We start from the raw sequence: 27,731 nt of genomic DNA on the forward strand, positions 1-27,731 counted from the left end.
TTCTGAAAAACAAAGTAAAACAAAAAAAAAATAAAAGGAGGAGAAAGTAGGGACAGTACCACTGGACCAAATGGACACACACATCACAGAGAACAGGAGATGTCTCCAGTGTTACAAACAGAATTATTGCCTGTAGTGTCTAAAAATGCTCAGAGGACACAAAAGAATACTGAACGAGCTCAAAAAGTGCAAGAAATGGACTGTGGGAGGGTGGGATATTTATTTTTTTGTTGTTTGGGGGGGGGGGGGGGTGTCTTTTTTTTTTTTTGTTTCCTAAAATATCGAAGGAGCGCAAACACACAGAAGCAAGCGACTTGACAGAGTCACCAAACACAGTTAGTGCAGTTAAAATCCTAAAGCATACTACAGTCAAAAAAGTTTTCAATAACATTTCAATCCCATCATCTAGGATCATAGAAACAGTTGCATTAAGTTTATCAACTCGATTTTTAGTAAGGCAGTGAGAACTATACTAGAAAAAAAACCAAAAAAAAAAACCCAGAAAAAAAAATAAAGCAGCTTTGCTCTATGCCAGATGGGTCCAAGTTACACAGCGACCTTGATTAAACTGGAACCTCGGTAGGGTTATCATCCTTACAGGCAGCATATGCAAATCATACTCCTCCATAGCCTGAGACTTCCATTCTCAGGGTAGAGCTAAGAATTTTATTTACATTGATTGCAGTTTTATATTTTTGTAAACTGCTTTAGGCAGAGCTGAAGTTTTAAGGCTCTGGGGTTTACTCTGTGCTCTCAGCCTGCGAAGAAATATTGACTTTTTTTTTTTTTTTTTGAAGTCTGGATGATTTTGCTCTTAGAAGAAGTTACCACTTCTCTCCCATCACAATGAAAAGCACCGATTTTGCTTCTATCAAAGGAAGTGCATTAAAAGGCTAGTATTTTAGTCTATCCCAGTTGATTAAAGAATAAACCTTACACATTTTTTTTTTCTGATTTAAGTGTTTCACTGAAGTCTCTCAAATCTTCCTATGGTGAAGAAATGAATAATTTTGGAGGATCCAATCAGTAGGAAAAAAAAAGCTAGCATTTGCAAAAATATAGAACACATTTGTTTTACAAAATAAAACAAAGAAATGTTAGCTAAAACATGTTTTTTTTCTTATTAGAGACAAAGAGCAGAATGTTTGAATTTCATATTTTCAGTTCAAGCTACTTAAACAGCTTTCTCCAGAAGCAAGTCCTGCACCATGTCTGTAACACTTATCAGAACTAACAAAAAAAAAAAAGAAAAACTAGCCATAACTGGGGGAATTCTTCATTCAAGTTAGAGAAACAAACAAAAAAATGTAAAAACCATCAAAAAATTCATCTCTGTTACATAAATTCTGTTTTCACCAGTGCCTTTCATAGATAAGGCTGACAGCTTTATACACTGTACCTTTATCTTTTGTAGTAATCTACTTCATTCAAAAATACACAAAGAATTAAAAAAAAAAAAACCACACAACTTTCTCTCAATACTGCAAATGGACTATAAAAAAAAAAAAAAGGAATTAGACAGCAAATATTTAATTACATTGTTCTTCAGATTCTGTCTGACCATTGATTCGTTTGGCTGTGTATATTTAAATAAAAAAAAAAAAAAAAAGAGAGAGAGAGAGCATATAATATCAACAATCCTTTCCAGTGCAGGTCAGTACTGACCCTAGCTTGTGGGCTGTCTAAGATTTCTCGTATAGTGCAGTTACTAACACCGCTGGAATTGATTTTCTCTGCAATGACAGCTCCAGTCAGGCTGGCACCATGGCAGTCTACCAACACGTCTCATTACCATGCTAGGCAAATGACAGCAGCTGGTGTCATATTATAAAGGTGTTTTCAACAATGAAAAAACACGAGTCTCTCAATCTTCAAGGCAACAGCATTTAGGTGGGATGGTTTTTCTGTTAAAGAGCATAGTTTGGGGGAAGGGCAAAGACCCACTTGAAAGTTTGAAATGCCCTGCTTTTTAAATAACTACTGACCTCCTCATATTCTAAAATCACCTTTATTGTCCCATCTACATCGTCTGGAAGTACTTGTTGCCAGGTAACAGTTTAGCAGCCATTTTCAAGGCTTGGGACTTTTCTTTTAAAAAAAATTTATATATATATATATATATATATATATATAAATCTTTTTAAACATTCAGACATTATTAACGGTACTGGGGACTTTGTACACCATCCTTTTCCTTGGAATGCAATTAGCAAGCTCTGTTTCACAAATGCATACCCATCACCTGTGTAGTGGAAAATAATATTGCAATATACAGATTGATTTGTTCAGCTGCATTACTCCTGGGCCTGGTTGCCCTCCACTGTCAGCTCTATTGCGCTCCCAGATTTGACAGCGGCAGGTTCCTCTAAATTCCCAGAAGTCTCGGAGTCAACTCTGGAGCGCTTGAACCTGCGGTCTGGGTACTGGCTGTTGTCAAAAGGCATGCGATGGACACAAAGAACATGCGTCTTCAGATTTCCCTTCTGAGAGGCACTGTAAGGGCAGTATCTGCACTGGAATGGTCTGTGACCTGTGTGACAGAGAAAAGTCATGGTTAATTTCTGCAGGCATGCAACAACAGCCACTCCACTTCTCAAATCCTAAAAGCAAAGTAATTTTGCTGAAGCCTACTTATAAAAGGTGTGTGTGTGTGTATATACATGTATATAAATATACAACTCTTTTTAGATTTTTGTGAAGACAGCCAGTAGTGAGTAGAGCACGAGGGGCCACATTTAAGCATACAGTATAATACATACCTAAGAATATAACAGAACAATTTAATAATGAGTATTTTTTTTTCCACTTCTTAGATGCCACATTTTATGACTGAAAACATAGGGGGTCAATCTTGAAAGGGTTCGGGGCAACTTTGAGAGCATGACACTACGCTGGCATCTTTGAAAATGGACTAGGGCTGGGCGCCTAAATTTGTTGGCCTACGTTGACTAGACAGTTAAATTTAGGACCCCAAATGGTTTAGGGATGTGAATCGTTTTTTGACGATTTAAAATATCGTCCCATATATTTTAAATCGTCAAAAATCGTTAGAGCCGCGATACAATAACAATTCCCCCGATTTATCGTCAAAAAATCGTAAATCGGGGGAAGGGGGAGGGGAAGGGGGAGGGCGGGAAAACCGGCACACTAAAACAACCCTAAAACCCACCCCGACCCTTTAAAATAAATCCCCCACCCTCCCGAACCCCCCCAAAATGCCTTAAATTACCTGGGGTCCAGAGGAAGGGTCCCGGTGTGATCTTTTACTCTCGGACCTCCGTGCGTTGTAGAATGGCGCCGGCGCTACCTTTGACCTGTCATATGACAGGTCAAAGGTAGCGCCGGCGCCATTTTGTTTTTTTGTCCCCCGACGTCAGGAGCATAGGAGATCGCTCCCGGACCCCCGCTGGACCCCCAGGGACGTTTGGCCAGCTTGCGGGGGCCTCCTGACCCCCACAAGACTTGCCAAAAGTCCAGCGGGGGTCCGGAACGATCTCCTACCGAGAATCGTTTTTCCGTACGGAAAATGGCGCCGGCCATACGCCGTTTGACCTTTGACCTGTCATATGACAGGTGAAAGGTAGCGCCGGCGCCATTTCTACAACGCACGGAGGTCCGAGAGTAAAAGATCACACCGGGACCCTTCCTCTGGACCCCAGGTAATTTAAGGCATTTTGGGGGGGTTCGGGAGGGTGGGGGATTTATTTTAAAGGGGGGTGGGTTTTAGGGTTGTTTTAGTGTGCCGGTTTTCCCGCCCTCCCCCTTCCCCTCCCCCCCCACTGGACCCCAGGTAATTTAAGGCATTTTGGGGGGGTTCGGGAGGGTGGGGGATTTATTTTAAAGGGTCGGGGTGGGTTTTAGGGATGTTTTAGGGTGCCGGTTTTTGATTTACATGATTTACACGATTTACACGATATTTAAAAAACCCAAACTGCGACGATCCGATTCCCTCCCCCTCCCAGCCGAAATCGATCGTTAAGACAATCGATCACACGATTCACATCTCTAAAATGGTTGACAGTGTCAGGGACAGGGTCAGGTTGAGGGAAGTAACTTAGGATCCTAGCACTGATTTTCAGTAATAAGCACCTAAATTTAAAATGCAGGCAAGTCAACAGCAGGCCTAAATGTAGGTGCCTCCATTTTTACAGTCCTAACGTTAGGTGAGTTTTCAACCCAAAATTTAAAACACCGAAGTCTGGCAGAAATGTTTTCTCTAAGCACTTAAAACTGAGATGCCCAGGTCAAAACCCAGCTTTCGTTGAATACCAGCCTCTACATGTAGGGTGCAAATCAGATATTTAAATATCAATAAGGAATATTAAACAGATGGCTAGTCTACAGAAAATATGTATCACTTCTTCAAACGTTGCCACTTTCAGCATATTAGATGCTGAAGAGCCACTACTATCTTCAGAATACTGGATCCTGTATCCCATTTGTTGTACATCTTGACTTTCCTCATTGTTAATCATACTAGCCAACATTCTGAAATGACTTTGTCTTTTGAAGTTGTCTTGTTCTAGTTCCTGTCCTGATCTTAAAATCGTAATCCACGCCTCTTGCCATTTAAAGCCTGCTGGCTGGAAAAGGAATGCGATATCACAATCCAGGGACTATGGTGCAATAATAAGGAAAATAAGAATGACCATTTTTAAGAGCATCAACAGATTGCTCTCATGCAAATATCTTTATAAATGGAGACATAAAAGGTACCACAAACATAGAGGGCTCAGAGGTGCTGAAAACATTGGCTAGATTCTGCTCATGTTTTGTCCATTAGCTCTTATTAATATTGCTAAATGTGTGATAGCAAGAATGCGTGGTCAGAAATTAAGCACTTAGCAAAAAGTAAGTGCTCAGATGGCGATGGTAAGGGGTTTAAGCGCGCAACTTGGTGACTGGTCAGAACATTTGTTTTCCTCGTCTCTGATGACAGAGCCAAGGACATTTTGGAAAACATAACTCTTTTTCAGAGCTTGCTTAAATGTCTTAGAGCACCAAACCATTCACAAATGAAAACATTCATTGTCATGCTTGCATGAGCCTTTAATCTTATTGCATTTTCTTATATTAGAATTCCGTCCTTATTGCACGAATATCTGGCACGGGGGGGGGGGGGGGGGGGGGGGGGTGGGGGAGGGGAGGGGGGTGGAAAGGGGCGGAATGTGGATGTGTGGTGTGGGCAGGGCACGGGCGTTCCAAGGCGGGACCAAGAGACGTGCGCGCAAGTTCAGATGTGTACAGGCACGCGCCCAGGTATATTTGAGCATAAAATTTACTTCTGCTACGGAGGAGGTGCAAGTCTCAATAAAACTATTTCCAGGTATCTCTGAGGTGTTTGAGGGGTCTGAGTTAGATGGGAAGAGCTCAGCTAAAAAACCAGAGAGGTTTGGAGAACCTAGCTGTAGGCTGGCCAAACTGGTGGGGGAACTGGTGAAACTGATCATGGTGTCGGTGCATGTGTTAAAAAAATACTCCCTCACTTGCACGGCTCAAATTTGACAGTACGTGTCTGTGCGTGCACGCTTATAAAATCAGGAACACATACACACACGCCAGGGCTATTTCAGAGCATGCATGCGTCAAATGTAAAATTGCTGCATATCTGGCCACGAGCCCATTTACACATGTACATGTGCCCGCATGCCCATTTGAAAGTTCATCCTACACGATCTAGTTTAAAATTAATTTGAGAACATGATCAACCATGCATACTACCAAAAAGAATTCTACCACTCATATTCATGAAACCCTTGCTTCTGGAGCAGAGATGCCTAAAGGGACTGGCATTGGGTCTACGGTGCCTTTCAGCAATTTAGTCACTGGCTCAGATCAGACTCAGGCTTGTCATAATCGCATGCCATTAATACCTGACCATGGGTTTGGAGGCCTAAGAATTTGTGGCTTCAGTCCAGCTTCCACTGGATACCTGCCCACATCACTAATCCTACAACTTGGAACTAACTGTAGCATGGTCAAGAGTCTCAACCCAGAGGGAAAAGATTCCCAGGCATGAAGACAGCGTTCTTGTTGTTTTAAGAGCGGGAATGAAGCTCGTGAGCAAGGCCCTGCGGGGAAGTTTGCATTGGTGCCATCCGTGCTCGCTGAATAAATGGAGCGCTTTGGTTTCCAGTCAGTGCTGTCCCTCTGACACCTTTTTATGATAAGTAAAATTCATGTCTCAAAAAAAAAAAAGGAAAAACAAAATAGAGAACGCTTACTCCATTTTTATAGCAACAATCAAACAAGTTTGGATAATTGTATGGTGATTCCATCAGGATCATGATAAAATTCCCAAAGGATATCAACAACTTTCATATGTTCCATGTTATGTACATTCTACGTTGCCAAACATTTCACATTTATATAAATATTCCTTTCCTTATTAATAGATTTATGCATAGTTTCATACTACCTGAATTCAAGGATAAACTTTAATCCCAGTCAGCTCTGTTCTGAGGCGAACATATTGTTGGGATGTTGATACCAAGCAGTGATGTGTTTATGAAATTGAGCACCATCAAAATACCTTATAAGGCAACTTGGAGACTGCTACTGTCAACAGCTCAAGAGCAGTGACTTCCCTTCCCAAACCTGTCCTCGGGACCCTCAGCCAATCAGATTTTCAGGATATCTGCAATGACTCTGCATGAAATAAATGTACCTGCCATGGTGGTGGTGCAGGGAAACCTATCCCATGCATTTTCAGGATATCCACAATGGGGGTAATATTTAAAAGGATTATTATACACGCACACAACTGGGGTTTTACCCATGCAAATTCACTTTAACCGTGCAAGTGGCTTTTGAAATTTGCAACGGTGTATGCTCCGTGGTTTTATACATGCATTCACCTATGGAAATCCCCCATTGGAGGTCCCCTACAAAAGGCATGGGATGGGAACCACTGCGCTAGAGATTATTAGCGTGACCATCTTTAGAGGCCACCAGCAGACAGCAAAGTATGCGGCTATCCCACTCTGATGCTAAACAAAGAATAATTCAAATATTCTATTTTGCCGAGGGGGGAGTCCAAGTGAACCATGATTATAACAGCATAAATGTAAATAGGAGAATGAAGTCATGGGCTTACAATTTTAGAATCATAAAAGATGTCAAGTTCCAAAAAAGAAAAAGGCAAAAAAAAAAAAAAAGAGCTTGTAATTCTTCCCGTTGCATATTCATTGCCGTGAAAAAGATTTAGAGACTACCTTTTGTTAAATAAAAAGGGTGAGAAGAATAGTTTTATTATGGGCTCCAAAAAAAAAAAAAAAGCACCGCCTTGGTTAATTAAGTGAAAAGCCACTTCATTTAACACAAAGTGCAAAGGATATACCGCGTAGAGGAGAACAGGCGAGCGTTTTCCAGAACATTTCCGTGAAGACGTTCACAGCAACCGAGCCAAGGACACACCACAAGCTTAAACATTGTGGTGGGCCTCGCTGGTAAAATCTTTTTCTTTAGTTGTTGCCCAACCTGCGTACAGTGGGCTTCTTGGGCCAAACAATTAATGAGCTCCCGCACTTTTCCAAATTTCTTTCTTTATTGCTCCCTGAATCCATCAAAAGGCTGGCACCAGAGCCTTCCCCCCGCTCTGTGAAAGGTAAGTACAGCACAAGTTAATGCGCATTGTCACCGTGCAGCAGAACCGTGGTATAGAGCACATTCATTTTAATCCGGTATGAATAATATATAACTATGTACAAAGAGTGAGGGTCAAGCCTAGTAAGAGGAAAAGCAAGTGGTGTATTGTTTACAGCAGAAGCAGCATGAACAATTAGATATTTTTTTTTTCCCCCTATTATACATCAACTAGAGATTAGAGAGATGGGTTGTGAATGGAGCGGCTGCCACAGCTGGTTTCCTGTGGCTATCCCTCATACACTTTACTTACTGATGTATGCGCCAAATACTGGGGGGGTCACCCAGGTTTTAACATCATTTCCAGAAATAAGCTACAACGGCTGGAATGCATTACTTCTGAGAACAGCACGACAGTATATTGATAGACCAACGTTTCTAGATGCTGTGCTATCATTCCTAACAGCACAGGGGAAGTATTCTGGGAATTGCGGTCTTTAAAGGGGGGGGGAGAGGCAGATTTCACTATTGCTGCATGGCAGCAACGCCCAAAAAACGTTCTCCTGCTTGTGTCCTTTTAGCCGGTTTTTACAGATGGTTTCTGTAAAGGCGCGCCAGCACAAAAAATGTCCATGTCCCTGCCTCTTGTGCAACTTGGCACTCTAGGGGCCAGAGATTTCGTGAATACAATTGTAAAATGCAGTGATATCCCCCCCCCCCCCCGTCCCCCGGACGGCATAACAGTGGCTCAATACAGAAGCTTTGTGAAGCTGCCTGAGTTCATTTACCTGCTGTGCCAGGGGGGAATATTTCAATCCCAGGGATCTAGATGCCCAACTCCATGTTTTGTGCTCTCCAACAGCAGGGCCCACCATCTTGCAGTCCATACAATGCCCACCCACCCTGGGACCATCCGTAATCTTTCTTTTACCATCTGTTCGCCAAAATGGCTTTGCTTGTTTATACATTGAACAGAAATTATGGGGGGGCAGTATCCAAACTGCCTGCACTGCTGCAAAAGTCCATGCCGTAGGGCTGGATTTTAATAGCTACGCGCGGGCGTAGATTTGTGCGCAGGTTATAAAATCCGGGGTCGGCACGCGCAAGGGGGTGCACACTTGTGCACCTTCCGCGCCCCGAGCCCTAGGGGAGTCCTGATGGCTTTTCCCATTCCCTCCGCTCCCCCCCACCTTCCCCTCCCTTCCCCTATCTAACCTGCCCCCCAGCCCTATCTAAATCCCCCCCCACCTTTATTTTGTTATTTACACCTGCCTCTGTGCCGGAGGCCTCGGTCCCACCCCCTGACCTGCGCCTCGCCCCCTTCCCGCCCCTTTTTCAAAGCCCCGGGACATACGTTGGATTTACACGTGTAGGGCTTTTAAAATCTGCCCCATAATGTTTACCAGTTTTCAATGGAAAAGCACACACAGACTTTCACTTAGAAAACCGAAATGGGTGCAAAGAGTGCATGGTGAATTCTGCAGGAATCCCGCAGGTAGAATTTTGCTGGAAAAAGTACACACATAGGGCCAGATTTTTAAATGTATGCGCGGGCGTAGATTTGTTCGCACAACCCGGCACGAACAAATCTATGCCCAATTTTATAACATGCATGCGCAGCCGCACGCATGTTATAAAATCCGGGGTCGGCGCGCGCAATGGGGTGCAGACTTGTGCACCTTGCGCACGCCGAGCCCAAGGGGAGCCCCAATGGCTTTCCCTGTTCCCTCCAAGGCCGTTCCGAAATCGGAGCGGACTTGGAGGGAACTTTTTTGCGATTCCCCCCACCTTCCCCTCCCTTCCCCTATCTAGCCCACCCCCCAGCCCTAACTAAATCCCCCCCTTACTTTTTGTTTCCAAAGTTACGCCTGCCTGAGGCAGGCGTAACTTAAGTGCGCCGGCTCTCCATCCCCCGGCACAGGCCACTGTGCTGGAGGATTCGGGACCGCCCCTGGACCTCCCCCGGACCGCCACCATGCCCTGGACCCGCCCCTTTTTCGAAGCCCAGGGACATTCGCGCGACCCGGGGCTTATGCAAGATAGGCTCGGTGAATGCAGGGGCAGCTTTTCAGGGGTTACGTGCGTAACCCTTTGAAAATCTACCCCACAGATTTATAAATACAATATGTGTGCATACTGTCCCCCCCCCCCCAACCTACGTGTGCATAGGCAAATGCCTCGTTGTATTGAGAAGGGGCAATCCTCATTCAATGATCATGGGTGAAATACTTTTTATCCAGGGAAACCACTTTAAATCTGCCCTCTGAGCTTAAGAAAGCATGCCTGTTCGCTATTTCTCTGGGGGACTACATGTCCCCCAGAGAAATCTAAGATCAGCCAATAAAGCTCTACTAACCATTCCCTCTGTAAAGACAGCAAAACTGACGGAGGTAAGAGAGAGAGCACTATCCCTAGCCGGTCCAATATTATGGAACACACTACCACTCGAAATAAGACTAATGAAAGTTCAAAAACTCTTTAAAAAAAGTTTTAAAACATGGCTCTTCAAAAAAGCTTTTCACAGTGAGAGTGGGGAGTAAGGAATACTAGCGGACAAGAAAGAGAACTCCGGCAGACTGTTAAAAGTCAACAAATAGCAGTATCCTCCTTTATTATTTTTTCTCATACCTAAAGATTAATTTAAGAGTAAAATATTCTCATATATGGATATCCTATTATTCATATAAATGGAATTTCCAATCCACAATCCAAATAGCGTATATTATCTGAATCATGTAACCAAAACTTTATTGGCACCTACTAGCCAATTTATAATCCTAACCAGACTTATTTATGTGCCTATCTGTAAACCGTTGTGATGGTATACTACTAAACGAAGGTATAGAAAAGTTTTTAAATAAATAAATAAAATAAATAAATATTAATATCTCAAAAGCATTTTGTAGGCAATTTTACTTTTTATTAAGAGAAAGAGGGATCTGTGGAAAGGCGTCAGTTCTGAAATCTCTTACCTTTCAGCAGCCACTAAAACTCCAACAAAGCAGACGGTATCCAAATGTCATCCATGATGATCCTACTGAACCGGATGAACACTTTAGGCCTAGTTTGGAGGGGTGCGGGGAAATTCTGCAGGTAAAGTAATGCTTTACCCGCAGAAATGGCCCATATGGGGATAATTTTAAAAGCCATTGACAGGCATAAAGCCGGATTTTATACACATAAACGGCTGTACTAAAACTAACTCAGGCTCGATGAGCAAAAAAATACACGTGCAACCCCAGTACACATGGCTTTTGTGCGCAGCAAGGGGAGGCATTGCAGGAGGCAGAGCTGAAGCAGAAGGGCATCTCACGTGCATTCTTTTTGGATTTAAAAAAGTACGCATGCAAGTCACCCTGCTCGTTTTGCCTGACCTGCAGCAGGCGTAACTTTGTGCGAGGTAATCTGTGCACATACTTGGCCAATGGCTTGAGTATTTTCAAAGCAAACGTGTGCGCAATGTACATGCAGACTTGACCACTAGGCTGTTATAAAATTACCCTTTCTAAGAACTGCTTGACTGATCTGTGCACATAGGGGCGGATTTTCAGAGCCCTGCTCGCGTAAATCCGCCCAAAACCGGGCGGATTACGCGAGCAGGGCCCTGCGCGCCGGGAAGCCTATTTTACATAGGCCTCCCGGCGCGCGCAGAGCCCCGGGACTCGCGTAGTCCCGGGGTTCTCGGAGGGGGGCGTGTCGGGGGCGTGTCGGGGGGGCGGGCTCCGGTCGTCGCGGCGTTCCGGGGGCGTGTCGGCAGCGTTTTGGGGGCGGGTACGGGGGCGTGGCTATGGCCCGGGGGCGTGGGCCGCGCCCTCCGTACCCGCCCCCAGGTCGCGGCCGGCGCGCAGCAGGCCCGCTGGCGCGCGGGATTTACGTCTCCCTCCGGGAGGCGTAAATCCCCCGACAAAGGTAAGGGGGGGGTGTAGACAGGGCCGGGTGGGTGGGTTAGGTAGGGGAAGGGAGGGTAAGGTGAGGGGAGGGCAAAGGAAAGTTCCCTCCGAGGCCGCTCCGATTTCGGAGCGGCCTTGGAGGGAACGGGGGGAGGCCAGCGCGGCTCGGCGCGCGCAGGCTATACAAAATCAATAGCCTTGCGCGCGCCGATTCCAGGATTTTAGTGGATACGCGCGGCTCGCGCGTATCTACTAAAATCCAGCGTACTTTTGCTTGAGTCTGATGCGCAAGCAAAAGTAGGCTGATCGCGCTTCTTTTAAAATCTACCCCATAGTTACTCTCATGCAAGCTGTATGCCTTTATTTTTACACACATAGGGGCGGATTTTAAAACGAGCGCGAACAGCCTACTTTTGTTTGCGCTCCAGGCGCAAACAAAAGTACGCTGGATTTTAGTAGATACGCGCGGAGCCGCGCGTATCCACTAAAATCCTGGATCGGCGCGCGCAAGGCTATGAATTTTGTATAGCCGGCGCGCGCCGAGCTGCGCAGCCTACCCCGTTCCCTCCAAGGCCGCTCCGAAATCGGAGCGGCCTCGGAGGGAACTTTCCTTTGCCCTCCCCTCACCTTCCCCTCCCTTCCCCTACCTAACCCACTCGCCCGGCCCTGTCTAAACCCCCCCTTACCTTTGTCGGGGGATTTACGCCTCCCGGAGGGAGGCGTAAATCCCCGCGCGCCAGCGGGCCTCCTGCGCGCCGGGCCGCGACCTGGGGGCGGGTACGGAGGGCGCGGCCACGCCCCCGGGCCGTAGCCATGCCCCCGTACCCGCCCCCAAAACGCTGCCGACACGCCCCCGACACGCCCCCGACACGCCCCCCTCCGAGAACCCCGGGACTTACGCGAGTCCCGGGCTCTGCGCGCGCCGGGAGGCCTATGTAAAATAGGCTTCCCGGCGCGCAGGGCCCTGCTCGCGTAAATCCGCCCGGTTTTGGGCGGATTTACGCGAGCAGGGCTCTGAAAATCCGCCCCATAGGGTAGGGGATAGAGTGAGCGGGGCTGGGATGTAGGCGCATATAATTTTTTTTACCATTTTAAAACGGGTGCATGGAAATTATTTCCGCAAAATGGTTCGCAGCAAATAGCAGGTATAATTGTGTCCACATTGTTTTGCAATTTTCAACATGGACTTAGATGCCTAAATCTTTGAAATTTGGTGTAGCTTATATATACCTATTTTTCAACAAACCTATGCACAATGCTACAAAATTATTAGCTTACAGGTGAATTTTCAAAGGAGTTGCACATGTAAATGTAACATACTATAGTACCAGTTTTCAATAGCCATTGGATGTGCGTGCGTGACGTCACGCACGCACGCCCGTTCGTGCGCTTTGCTGGCTTGGGGGCCCGAATGGATGTCACGGCGGAAGGGCGGAGAAGCTGCTGAGGAGAGGCCGCACTTTGGTAAGGAAGCCGCCTGGGAGCGATCGTGGGAGAGGGCCCGTGCAGGCATCTGTCTTCGCCGGCGGCGGGGGCCGCTTTCGCCGCCGGCTACCCCAGGAGGCAGGGGCAGCCCCCGGGAGGCAGGGGGGCCGCGGTCCGTCTCCGGGGGAGGGCTGCGGGAAAAGTAAGTTTAACTTTGCGTGTCGGGTCGCGAGGGGATTTCAAATGTCATTTCAAATGTCATTTGAAATGACATTTGAAATGACAGGTACCAGCGCACCCAGGATACTGTCTAGGCACTGTATAAAGCGCCTCTATACAGTAAATGGGTTGCGCGGGCCTAACGCCTCACAGACGCTCTTGGACGCGGCTTGCATTTGCAAGCTATTTAAATACAGTATCGAGCGGTAGGTGAGCCGGACTGTGCGTGTGGCAAACGCGGGTGCGCCCGGCACTAACGCAGCTCTTCCTACCGCTCCTTACTGTATCGGCCCGAATATTATTAAACAGTTTTAAACAAAAAACTTGTTTTATTTTAAAAGCATATGATATTATTTGTGATAATACAGATGATTCGATGTATTCTTTTGAGGTAACCCTGTCCACAGAAACATGACCGTGTCCATGGTAGCGTAGCACGTGAAAACAGTAATATGTATTTTGTTTGGTTTACGTTATTAGATAAATTGGGTTTAGGTCAGAAGAGATCATGTAGTGTACATGCATTTCTCGATTTAGGTTTCTATTTTTCTTTAACAACATTTAGGGGTCTATACACTAGAACATGTGGTAAACAAATGTGCATCATGCATGTTGTTAAAAATTTAACGTGCATGCTAAAACTTCACAAAGGGCAACGCTCAAATGTTTCTCATGCACGAGCCAAAAAGTAGCCTCTGCAAAAGATGGCATTAGTGTGCACACCAACACAATAGCATTTACATACATCTTCTACCTGAGGACTAAATAGCATGTAGATGCTATTCCAGATAGCAAGCAGTTGCTAAATGGAATGTGCACTGTCTTTTCCCCATTGATCCTCCTCATTGCTTCAAAACTGTATCAAACTATGCATGGCACATACTTTGGCTCATCAATGCTGAGGAGAGAAGTGAGACAGCTACTGGACCCCAGGAAAGGAGGTTAAAGGAGAGAATAAAGTTCCAGTAAAGGCAAAATTATATGTGAGTCCATCTGTGTCAGTAAGAATCTTGAAAGAGCAAAGTGAGAGGATGAGCACTAAGTGGTGAGCACTGAGAGTGGTGAGCACTGAAGGAGATAACCCAGGGAAGAATTTGCCCTTCCTGTTGGTCAACAGCTGGATGACACAATCTGTCAGGACCTCAAAGCTCTAAGAAAATAGCTTTTCACTCAAACCAAACAACTGGTGAGTTCAAAGAAGCTATTGAGACCCATACCACTGTTCACACTCAAACCTCAGAATGCTTATTATGGTCTTAGACAAACAATATTAATGAGAGAAATGACTGTCACCATATTCTGCAACCAGTCTTCAGGTGAACATACACCCCACTTACAGAATCTACTCCCACCTAATTCACTGCATCCACTCCACGCAGGTCACACAGAAACATCTGTGTCACAGGGTCACAGATGAGAGGTGGAAAAGTTGGAGAGGAGTGTCCAAGTTTTGGTAAGAAAAGGCTGCATCCTGGCCATCACTTCCTTCTGAGATTTTCCACCCACCTGCTGCTACCTTGTCTTTGCAGTAATCCCAGTCTCAGGCTGTTTAAACCATCTGAGGCCATGCAAGACATAAAATGCATGCAGTGAAAAGTTTCTGCATAATCATGATGATGGATAAAAAAATATGGGATGCCCCTTTATTTGAAATTGGTTAAGTGTATAACAGAAAAACCTTTATAACCTATTGCTTGAAAAGACATTTGTGTGTGTAAATAAATACCAAAGAGAAAAGCTGTAGGTGTGAAAATATTTTCAAAAAAAGTATAAGAGCATTTTACATTGTACCAGACTAGTGGAATAGTTCCTTAGATAAGTATCTTTTATTTGCAATACAAAATAAACAAAAAAGGCTATGCAAGTAGTCATGAGCACTAATGACCAATGACTAAAATGTGCTGCCACTCCTGTTGAGTATAAGCCACACAAAATATGTGGAACTTGTGTCACGTTTTGATGGTCATATTATTGCACAATTAATTGTTATTTAGTGGCTTTGTGGTGAAAATTATATTTTTGTGAATTTGTGTACATAAAAACCACATTATTTTAAGTGCTCAAGTGTATTCTAGTGTTTGTCAACTCTTCCTCTCTCTATGTCACTCTTTCTCCTCCCTCCACCTTTCTCTGTCCTGTACTCCACAACTTCTACTGTTTCAGCAGTCATATCTCCATTATACGTTTAGTTTACTTTATTCTCTGAGGGCCTGATTTTTAAAAGCATTTACTTGAGTAAAACTGGGCTTTATTCGAGTAAATGCACTTTACTCGAGTAAGTGGGTTTTTGAAAATTGCTACAATATATGCCATTGAATTGTCCATAGGATTTACTCACATAAATGCACTTTACGTGAGTAAATAGCGTTTGAAAATTGCTACAATAGTAGTTACATTTATGCGCATAACTCCTTTTGAAAATGACCCCCTTAGTAGACAGCCTTTCCATCATAAATCAAAGTGGTTAACAAACATAGCATGGAAAACAATGTAGCCCCCAATGTACCCCACTGCATCTATCACATTGGCACCGGGGAGCACAATCTAGGAAGCCCTTACATTGGAGGGCACCAGCATCAAACATTTCACTTTCACTAAGCAACCTGCATTGGTCATGTCTGAGCTAACTATAACCCATGTGGTGCCTTGTGCAGGTGATCAGGAGGTCATGGGGTAGGGAGATGATTTTCGGTTTCTTTTCTTTATTGACCAACTATTCGGGAAAAACGAATACACATCCCTAGTTCTTATCTGCCAACATCCATGTCTCTATGTCCTGCTATGTTCTTGCTATCCACTTACTGATTCATGGCTTTTAGATTTAAACAGAGGTATTTGCCTTTTGATTGAGACTGTCCCTGTTATAGGATCCTACTCCAGAATCTAGGCATAGGAGTGAATTTTCAAAGGCGTTACATGCAGAAAAGTAGCATAATATTCTTGCAATTTTAAAAAGCCCATTTAGGCACAAAAAAACCTTTGGAAAATTCAGCTCTATGGAGTGAATTTTGAAAGGAATTATGCACGTAAAAGTAGAAATTTTCATAAGCCCATTTACACATGTAAAACCCAGTTTTACACATAAAAATTCTTTCGAAAACTAAGGGCCGTATTTTAAGAGGTACACGCAGGCGTACATTTTTGCGCACAACGCGGTACGCAAAAATGTACGCCCGATTTTATAACATGCGCGCGCAGCCGCACGCATGTTATAAAATCCGGGGTCGGCGCGTGCAAGGGGGTGCACATTAGTGCACCTTGCGCGCGCCGAGCTCAAGGGGAGCCCTGATGGCTTTCCCCGTTCCCTCCACTCCGGAAACGGAGCGGCCTCGGAGGGAACATTCCCTTGGAGGGAACACCTTCCCCTACCTAACCCGCCCCCCAGCCCTATCTAAACTCCCCTCCCTGACCTTTATTTAACAAGTTGCGCCTGCCTCAGGGAAGGCGTAGGTTGCGCGCGCCGGCCAAGTGCCGGCACGCGATTCCCCGGCCTAGCAGCCCTACGAAGGCCTCTGGTCACGCCTCTGCCCCGCCCATGCCCCACCCCTTTTTTAAAGCCCAGGGACATATGCGGGTCCCGGGGCTTGCGCGCGTCGCTGGGCCTATGCAAAATGGGTTTGGCGCGCATAACCCCCCTGCGCACGAAAATCCAGCTGGCTTTTAAAATCTACCCCTAACTCCTTAGTTTTTAAGTGAGCAACATTCAGTCTGCAAAAGTTAAATTCTGTAAGTACTTTTAATCACAAACTTTAAGTCAGTTTAAGTGGATTTATGTGAATAAGTCCACTATGAAAATTCACAGATATCCGTGGAACCACTGCGAACATAAACACACAAAGTTATATCTGCTTAGGTAACTTTGTGTGTGTGTATCTATGCAACTCTGTAGATGAATATTTATGCATATACATTTGAAAATCAAAAATATCTGCAGAAATCAGAATGCCTCCTTTATTGTGCCTGTGAAAGTATGCACACAATTGCTTTTGCATGTATTTTATGCTCACAACTCCCGAGTCATTTTTAAAAGGTTATTTACGCACGTGAAACCAGGTTTCATTCATGTAGATGGCTTGGTCAATTACCCCTAGATCACGGTAAAGGGCCACATTAATTTACACAAGCAAGCCCTCCCCTCAACAAATCTGCTTACTCCTAGAGCAAGATAAAACTTTTATACCAACACACATTCAATTTCTCTCTCTCCATGGGGTCTACCTGGGAGTCAAATATGGCAAAGGAGGCAGGGATGAAGAGAATAAGAGTCCTACCCTACCCTTCTTAATTGGTGGTGAACGTACAGTATGAACCCTTGATCCTGAACAAAAACCACAGACAGGGTAAAATATAAATATATTGAACATTTTTCAAGATAATATTGAGCACACTGCAACACTGATAATTCTACGCACACACAATTTGGTTAAATTCAATCATTCCTGTTCACCGGTAAGTTTTGATATTAGCTATAGTTCATGTCAAGTAAAGTTAACTGGCAAAAAAATGGGATCGTTTTCTATGTCCCAAAAATATGAAAAGCTATTTCTTCCTCTTCAAGTGTGGAAAATTGTTCACACATCAAACGTGCGTTTCTTTAAAATGGTACCCCATAGCTCAGAAATAGGATAATTGCCATGTGATACGGCTGTTGCTAAGCTAATTGTACATTTCATAGTGATCTGCAGACTAAACAGGCATGTAGAATCTTTTCAAATAGTCGTTGGCTAAGTTATTGCTGCCCTGAGAGCCAGTGCCGTGCCCGGTCTCTTTTTCCAAAATATTCTAGCACCGTTTTCAGTGACTGCTCTCAATTTGCTATAACGGAATGGCCAGGAATGTGGTACTGAGGCTTCATGAACCTTTTTGGTGTTCCAAAGGGAGACAAAAGAAAAATCATTTCTATCACCCTTGTCCCTGTACAAATCCCTTACCAGGTGTACAAACTTGAATGCTTTATTTCCAAATGGTATTGGATAATTGCGAAATGCAGAGAGGATGGGCCATCAAATTAATGAAGGGGTGAATGGTTTAATCTATGAGGAGATACTGTCTGAAACGGAACAGTTCTCCTCCAGCAAAGGAGACGGAAGAAGTACTGTGTATCAAAAGACCTTGCCGGGAGTCAGGCCATGCGCCTTCTTCATATCCAGAACCATGGGGAAAAAAAAAAGTTTAACCTGTTCAGAACTTCAAGAAAGGAGGTTTAAGCTCATTCAGAAGAAGAGGTTATTTGTCCTAATACAGTTATGAAATATAAAGATGAGACAGATAATTCTATTAGGTGATGTCTAGCTAATTCAATAATGATTCTTCAAATTTATCTGGATAAATAATGGTATTACTACTTATTCAGATTTACAGAGATTCTAAGTGCTAAACCAAGGACTTACTCTCCAATTGCATTTTTTGGATAAGAAAGGATCTCTTACCTGGACGGTTTAATTAGCTGAAGTTCTGCACAATCAGTTGACTTCCTCTGGATTATTACAGATGTTTGCCTAATTGTGATCAGTTTGAAGAGAGGTGATTGACGTGTCTTATTTAAGTCAAACTATGAGATTGTGAAACAGTATGTTCACCCTATTTTTCCTGTAATTTACATAAATTATTGCCTACTTATAGGTGAATTTTAAAAGCCCAACGCGCACCAAAACAAGGAGATACACGAATATGCTGGGCTGACGTGCGCCGAGCGGATTTTAAAAGCCTCCTGGTACACGCATAAATAAAAAAAAGTCCAAAAATGAGGCAGGACATAGGTGTGATCTGAGTGGGGCATGGGGATCACTGGATTTATGAATGAAGCCGGCGCGTAGAAACTTACACGCACACAAGCACCCGCCGGGGTCCCTTACTGTGTAACTTTACTTCTGCTATAGAAGGCGCGTAAGTCCTAAAATAAAAAAATACATGAATGTCAGCAGGGTTTCAAGGGGGGTTAGGAAATCCTATCCTTTAGCTGGGCGAACTGGGAATGAAGTGGTTTAACTAGTAACTGCGTTGTCGCGTGTTTCTGTTAAAATACCCCCCACTTACGTGGTAAAGGTGGAATTTGCGCGCTCATGCGTGCGCGCATATACAATTGTGAGCACATGTACGTGTGTACAGCCTATTGTATACCATCTGTGCATATAAGTGCGCATGTTATAAAATGGTCGCATCTCTGGATGCAAGCTAGCATAAGCACATGCATGTGAGCACACGCACCAGTATTACAGTTATTGCCCCAATAACTAATGTCTTGGAAAAGTCAGTTTTATCACAACTTACTGAGGCCTAGATTTATCAACATGCTATAAATATAGTGAAAATAGCACCTGCGATAAAAAAAGGGCATGGTTAGGCTAACTTACTGTCTACTGCATCACATAGGTAAGTAACACATGGCACGTTGTGTCAGCGCGTGACGTGTTGTTTCAGTGCATGCCACATCATTTTAAGCAGCTATCATTGATTAGTGCGTGATGTGTTATTTTTGCAGTTTATATATATATCCCGGCTTCCTACAACTGAGTGTCAGGTGTGGGGGGGGGGGGGGGGGGGAGTTGGTGAGTTGGATAGTGGGAGTAGGATCTTTATCAGATTCAATTAGCTGCATGTGTTGTCTGGCCTTCTGTTGCCTTTTGTTTTCCTTTACCTTGGTGTTTTGTCTTCTTTGGTGGAATGAAAGTTTTTGTTTGTCCAGATAGTCTGTCTGTCTTTTGGTAAGGAGGAGTGATGGTGATGGAGTAGTGGAGGAGTGGTGTGGAAAAGGAGTAGAGGAGTGAAGGAGTGGTGGTAGTCGAGAAGTGGAGGAGTGAGGAAGAGTGGTGTAAGTGGAGGAGTGAGAAGGAGTAGTGTTGTGGAGGAGTGTTTAGGAGTGGTGGTCGTGGTGAAGAGGAGGAGGAGGAGCAAGGAGGATGGAGCATGAGAGGTGTGGGATGAGAGAAGAGGAGAGATGTGAGGAGAGGAGGGGGAATAGAATTAGGAGTAGGGACAGGAGTACAGATAGGAAGGGATAGAAGGAGACAGGTGGGGGAAGGGGATAGGCAGGCAAGGACAGAGGGAAGAGAACTGAAGGATAAGGATAGAGAGAGGGCAGAGGGGATGGGAGCTTGCAGAGAAGGGGCGGGGGGAGGAAAGGAGAGGAGAGGGGAGTGGGAGGGAGAGTGAGGAAAGGGAGAACAACTCTCCAGAAATGGAAGTGGCACCCCCCTTCAGGCAGCCAGGCAGCAGGGTATCCTCATCTCAGGGCTATCACGTTCAGTGTGCAGGACAATGAGATGGTGATTGCAGGGGTCCTGGAACATTATGCCATGCTGTTCGGAAATTGTGCGGCCAAGACCTTGAAGGCAGCCAAGGGCCAGATCTTGTGCACCATAGCCCAGGCCATTTCCAGGTGCAGTGGAGTCCAACGCAGTGGGGAGCAGGTGGCCCACAGGTACCAGGACATCAAGGCGCAGTTGAAGGCAAAGCTGGCGAGCCGAAATAAATATATACGCTGGACCGGAGGAGGAACTTCTTGTCCCATCATCCTCAAACCCATAGAGGAGTGCCTCGTGCAAAGGCTGGGACCGGATGTCTTTGAGGGCATGGCTGAGTGGCTGGACATCATGCAAGCTGCAGCCGGTAAGTTCACTCACCTGTAAATGGCCAGGCTGCAATGGGTGTACAGTACACATCATTTGGCGTAAGATGCTCATAATGCTTAAGAGGCAAAGTGCACCTCTAATGCCAAATGCAAAATGGATACTAGCTGCCATTGGTACTTATATCTTATTTTTTGTTTCCACAGCTCTCGCCTACAAAGCTGCTGGTACCAGCCAACAATCCCCAGGGACCAGCAACGCACCAGCCCTTTTGCAGAGGGCCTTCATGATGGATGCCCAAATCCAGGTGAGCAAGAAGGAGGAGGAGCAACAGCTGCAATAGCCTCAGGAGGCAATGCAGATGCTTCGACCCCTGGGTTCACCCAGCCCACAGAGATAGATTTCAAAAGGAGCACACACACGCGTCCATTTACGTGTGGTTCTCGACACGCGAACTTGGACACGCTGATTTTATAACATACATGCGGATGCGTGCCAGATTTTAAAATCTGCGCACGCATGTGCGGGCGGTGTGCTGAATGTGGGTGAATTTTAGTAAACTACGCATGGCGACACAATCGGGCTTTCCCCAGGTCCTTCCCAGTCTGCTCCAATTAAGTAGTGGACTGGGAGGGAACTTTTCTATCCCTAACCTCTTCTCCTCTCCACCCCGACCCTTAAATCTTTTCTACCTATCCTTTTTTTTGGTTTGTTTCAGAACTTATTTCATGCCTGGAGCTGAAGTAAGTTGCGAGCACTATCCGGGTGCCGGTGCGTGAGTCATCAGGACAGTGCAAAATGGCCACAGCAGTTAACATTATGACCAACATGCTGACACAGATACTTCAAAGGATGCCTGAGCAGCCATCAGTGTCTTCCCAGGCATCACTGGACTGCACACCCCACAGCAGTCCCTGGACTGATAAACGCTGAGGGGGTAGGCCCCCAAAAGACATGCCCCTCTCTCCAAGTGGCAAGCCATTATGTGGCATGGGATCATGAAGCACCAAAGGTGGTGGCATCGAAAGTCAAATAAGAGTTGTACCAACAATCCAGGGCAGCCCTTCTACAGAGTTCCTGTGCCGGCTAGATGGAAGAAGCCTGCTGGGTCTGTCCTCACTACAGAGTTCCTGTGCCGGCCAGATGCAAAAAGCCTACTGGGCCCATTCTCACTACAGAATTCTTGTGCCGGGTAGCAAAATGGATGATCTACTGTCAGTCATTGTGGTCCTGCAGCCTAGCTCTAAAGCCCTCCTTGATGCTCTGCCCATATTACATCCTCCTTGATGCACTCTCCAGTCACGGTCTAGCTGCTGCATCTTCTCATCATGTCTTATCTCCTCCTCCTGATGCTGCTGCCTCCATGCTGCTGGTGTCTCATCTCATCTTAGCTCATGCTGCTGCTGCCTCCATGCTGCTGTGTCTCATCTCACAAGTGAAGGCCCCAGACAGTCCATGTTGAAAGAGTGCACTCAAGGGGACAGTCTGGCTAAGTCAGCAGAGTTTCATGCCTGGAGCTGAAGTAAGTTGCGAGCACTATCCGGGTGCCGGTGCGTGAGGCATCAGGACAGTGCAAAATGGCCACTTTCGGTGCTTCACTTGTACACTAACTAACCTTTTGACACCGCTGTGGACCTGCTGACTATTGGAACAGAGTGTCAGCTGCTATGTGACAACTAGAGAGGAGGAGTGAGGGAGCAGTGGCTTGTCAGTAAAGTCCACAGGGGAAAGCAGAGGGCCTAGAGGGCTGTTGTTGCTGCTGCTTGGGATCAGGCAGACTTCCACAGACTGGCTGCCATCTCTGTAGTGGGCTGCCTTTGGGATCTGGATATTACCTGTGTCACACCTTATAGCTGCTGCCTCCATGCTGTGTCACATCTCATCTGTGTTGCTGTGTCACATCTCATCTCAGCTGCTGCCTCCATGCTGCTGCTGCTGCTGCTGTTCTCCTGGATCTGCTGCCTCCATGATGCTGTGTCTTCTTCTGGGCCTCCTGCTTCCGTGCCGCAATCTTTGGTCCCGGATCTGCTGCCTTCCTGCTGAATTCTGTTGCCTTGGCCCTTAGGCTGTCCCCTTGAGTGCACTCCTTCAACATGGACTGTCTGGAGCCTTCACCTGAAATCTGCTGACTTAGCCAGACTGTCCCCTTGAGTGCACTCTTTCAACATGGACTGTCTGGGGCCTTCACTTGAACTCTGCTGCCTTGGCCCTTAGGCTGTCCCCTTGAGTGCACTCAACTTGGACTATCTGGGGCCTTTTTCCTTACCATTACATAGCAGGGCTGCTATCAGCTCAAACATTACAGCTGTACTGTTGCTATTGGGGTAACACTTCTGCTTTCTATGGTCTTTGTTGTAATCATGATTGTGCCAAAAGGATAAGATGCTAAACCTGTATATGTAATGATACCATTTCAAACAAGGTATGTACAAGTCTACAGAGAATTTACAACATTTTGTGCTATTTCCTATCTTGTCTTTGCAGAATGTGATTACCAAAGACATTTACTTTATTTCAAATAGTGGACTACATATGTTCACTAATAAAGTGGTCACTGGTTTGAAAATTACACTTTCTGGTTGGATCCTTTCATTGTGTGGTTTTGTGTTAATGGTTCACTAGGTACAAGATTTGCCCTCCACAAGACCTTGCATGCAAGAATGCCCTTGCACATTCTAACTAGCCACATCTAGCAGTCAAGACCATATGGGCTAGGCCATACAATGGAATGTTCAGTGTATGCTCATAAGTAAGACAGTAAGAACTAAAGAAGTAACTCATTACTGGGGACCTTCTATATTGTTTCCTGTTGCCTTCTTCCCACAGCATACTCTTAGCTAACTCCTGCTTACATGGGCCTGTATGTGAGAAGGACACAAGCTATCAGGCCCACAGAGTATATTGTGTAAATGTAGAGCTTGTGTGGTGTTAAGGGGAATTTAGAGTCATCAACACTCAAGACTTGACCTTGGGCCCCCTTACTTGTGTCCTGACTCAAAGGCTCTCTGTACCCAACCATTTATAGGTTTCACACTAAATAAAATATGCCATCTACTTGCCGAAGGTTGGAACAGAGTGTCAGCTGCTGCCTGACAACTAGGGAGAAGGAGTGAGGAAGCACTGTTGTGTCGAAGAGCAGAGGGACTAGGGGGGCTGCTGCTGCTGCTTGAGAGCAGGCAAACTTCCACAGACTGGCTGGTGCCCCTGTACTGGCCTGGCTTGGGGATCTATATAATATGTATAAGGTAAGAATGAGCTTACAGGTAATATCCAGATCCCAAAGGCAGCCCACTACAGAGATGGCAGCCAGTCTGTGGAAGTCTGCCTGATCCCAAGCAGCAGCAACAACAGCCCTCTAGGCCCTCTGCTTTCCCCTGTGGACTTTACTGACAAGCCACTACTCCCTCACTCCTCCTCTCTAGTTGTCACATAGCAGCTGACACTCTGTTCCAATAGTCAGCAGGTCCACAGCGGTGTCAAAAGGTTAGTTAGTGTACAAGTGAAGCACCGAAAGTGCTAAGCAAAACCTATCCCCTAGATTCTACAGCAGCTATGGGCACCCCACTTCTATGTATGCATTGTAAACTTACTGACCTACATATGGCAGAATGAAAGTAGCCCTACCCTGCCAGGGTATACAGAGGACAGAGTGAGTGTCAAATGATGCAGCCTGGGGTGGCAGCCTCTATGTCTACTATGCATGATATGATCAACAGAGAAGAGGCAAAGGAGACCAGTGACTGGAAAAATAGACTCTCAAATAGGATTGCCACTAGGCCTTGGGCCAACCAAACCAACCCTCTCCTCCCACCCACACACACCCTTCACTGGGTATCTGACTACGTGCTACCACTAACCCCTCATCCAAACCATTCATCAGAGTAACCCAAACATCGACTGCATTATGTGGTCCTTTCCAACCAAAGGTAGAATAATCTGATTCCAAAACTGTTATCTATGACTTGAAGGAATCATAATTATCATATAGCATCATTTTTTGAATTAAATAAACAATCAATTTGCAAAAACAGTTTAAAACATATCAAACGAGTTTAATAATCAATAGTACAATGAAATTGCACATAATAAACATTTTGACATCTAACACAAACATCTGTGAAAACTAAACTATTATATCTGCATTCAGGCCTATACATACCCAAAACCACAAACTGTCTGGTGTATCACAAACGAATCACATATTATATAAATTTCAAAGTAATCTAGGTTGAACGTGTGCTAATTATTGGAGAACCCAATGTTTCAATTATAATATCACTTATAAGCGAATGTAACAATGTGTATATAACAGAAAAGTGGCTTGTATCTCGTTTCCTTGATACTATATGATAATTATGATTGCTTCATGTCATAGATTATACGGTCCTTGTCACTCAATGCTCCTGCCATCCCTGCATCCCCACATTCAGTGGACAGAACACCTACTACTTCCCTCCCACAAGTGGCAAGCCTTTCTGACAGCTGAAGCTCTGGGAACCCTGCACCCCCCCCCCCAAATAACTGGTCTATTAGGCCCACTCTATGTACTAGGTGGAAATGTCTTGGGGGGGGGGGAGGTGTGCCTTACAGGCAAATGTCAATTAATACGCACATAAGACTGCACATTTGAGGTGTCATGCTGGCAACGTTCACACCTCCTCCCTCTCTCTCAATTCACGGTATAAACAGTGAGCGGCCTAGGGGGAATTTAAGAGTACAAAGCGTGAGGACATTCCTTCAGCAGCCCATACGGTCAAGCCTCAGAGGCACACCTTTTCAAGAATGGAAGCACTGGATCACTGTTGTCCTAAGTCAGTGTGTGCAAAATGAATGTGCATACACTACCTGCTCTGGGGTATGCAAAGCTGTCGTGAGGGAGGGACCTCCGAGTGCCACTGCATCCCTAGACACTGAGATTGACAGAGGCTATCACAGTTGCACACTGACACACTTATCTATTGAGTATTGAATACCTGCAGCACTTCATGCACCTACAAATGGGCAATGAGTATGTTCCTGGACTGTTTGTCATCAAACAACATTGATGCCTGTGACAGCCTGTCCCTAACTGCTAATAAGGTAGTCTGAGTCCTTACTCGGCACAGAAGCTTATCTATACCTGGCCGCATAAAAAACATCTGTCAGAAGCATATATGAATCGTACTTTGTCTGAGGTACTGACATGGACCCCTCAAGGCGTTAGGTGGCATTAAATGTGTCTTGCAAGAGACCAACAAAGAAAGGCCATCAGCCATTAGAGATGTGCAGTCGTTTGCAATGAAATAGGAAATAAAGACAAAATTTCCTATTTCGTTGCATTTCAGGAAGAAACCCCCCCCCCAAAAAAAACAACCCACCCCAATCCTTCAAATTTAACTAAATGTAAAGCCCCCCACTCTCCCGATCCCCCCAAGACTCACTAAATATCCCTGGTGGTCCAGCGGGGGGGGGGGGGGCCGGGAGCTCAGAGCGATCTCCAGCTCCCGGGGTCCATCTGCTGCCAGTATTCAAAATGGCGCTGGTGGCCATTTGCCTCATCATGTGATAGGGGCTGGCCAATGGCACTGGTAGCCCCTGTCACAGGGTAAGGGCAAAGGGCCGCCGGCGCCATTTTGAATACTGGCTGCTGATGGCCCCCCTGGAGCTGGAGATCGCTCTGAGTTCCCAGGCCCCCCGCTGGACCACCAGGGATATTGAGTGAGTCTTGGGGGGGATTGGGAGGGCTTTACAATTAGTTAAACTTGAAGGATTGGGGTGATTTTTTTTAAAACGAAATAAACATTTCTGATTCAGTGGTGGACCGAAAAATGAACCGAACAACAAACTGGCACGAAATTTTTTTTTATGCACATCACTATCAGCCATCATGCCAACCACACGAGACCTCTGGGAGCAATTGGCCTATACATTCAGCACTGTGGCCCGTTTACTATGGCGGTAGCTTGTAGGCTCCTGAAGTCATCAGCTGACTTCAGAAGCCTACAAGCTAAACACAGAGCTGATCATTGAGAGTGTATCAGCACACTTACCCTGCTCACCACTTACTGTAAAAGTGACAAACACTACATAAGGCACAGCCTAGAGTACAGCAGCTCTTCCTGATTTCCCACAAGTCATGCCAGCCATTTGGATCAGCAAGGGCCTGCAACCATAAAACCAAGGAAACGTGGGTAGTGATATTGAAAACGGAACAATCTGCATACTGCTTGGCCCAGGAGTTCTCAGCCTATGTGCTTTAAGGGAGAACACAATCGCATCAGGACTGTAAGTGATACGAGCTATTGCCACAAGCAAACTACTCTGCATATTTTCTGGGTACATACATTCGTACATACAACAGCACCACATGACTATCCATGAGCTACAATAGCCAAGGGCCTTGCAGCACCCTGTCATCTCCATATCTGACTAAGGCAACCTGTGACGGCTCAGTCGAAGCCAGGAGCTTCTAACACACTTTAGCGTTGGCTTCTATGAGGTAAACATTTGCTTAGGAGAGATGTGGGTGCTCTTAGTCATTAGAAACTATATTATGACAGTGACATCTCAGAGGTCATTGAAAAATACAAGTGAAGGCAGGACACCATCTGATTCCCAATCCTGCCTTCACAGAGCCAGACGTGCATCCTTGTGTAGCCTCCCCAAGAAGCGAACCGAACCTACATGACATCCCAATGGCCAAGGCCCTCACCTTCTGTACATTGTCATTGAGAAATAGCCTAGCTAGGTGTAGAAGGGTGCATCTGTGTCTGGGTGCATGCAACCACAAACAGGTATGCCAGCTTGGAAGGACCCGTGAGCATTGTGGGAATGGCACCACCATGTAGCACAGGTGCTTTACTCACAGCTGTAAGTGAAGGCCTGCTATGTGAGCACTCTAATGTCAGCAGTAGGGCTGCCAACTGGCTCCTATTTTCAGGACAGGTAGATCCAGTCCTGTTTTTTAAAGCCATTACATGCTGGGATTTCTTCTGATTTCCCTACTGCATTCCTAGGATATGCAAGACTATAAACACCTGCATGCATGGGAGTGAGACCAGGACTG

At 45.5% G+C, this 27,731-nt stretch overlaps 1 protein-coding gene across 2 annotated transcripts in view; it reads right to left on the bottom strand.

Annotated features, from left to right (window-relative positions):
- Positions 1-241: 241 nt before the first annotated feature.
- The window catches only part of ZNF536 (zinc finger protein 536), a 967,145-nt gene continuing 939,655 nt past the window's right edge, over positions 242-27,731 (bottom strand). For both annotated transcript variants that reach the window (XM_029608435.1, XM_029608434.1), the window contains exon 8: positions 242-2,530. In XM_029608435.1, the coding sequence (XP_029464295.1) occupies positions 2,295-2,530 (236 nt within the window). In that variant the 3' untranslated portion in view covers positions 242-2,294. The remainder of the gene's footprint in view (positions 2,531-27,731) is intronic.

This window comes from Rhinatrema bivittatum, chromosome 7 (assembly GCF_901001135.1).
Source record: "Rhinatrema bivittatum chromosome 7, aRhiBiv1.1, whole genome shotgun sequence".
Taxonomy (NCBI): domain Eukaryota; kingdom Metazoa; phylum Chordata; class Amphibia; order Gymnophiona; family Rhinatrematidae; genus Rhinatrema; species Rhinatrema bivittatum.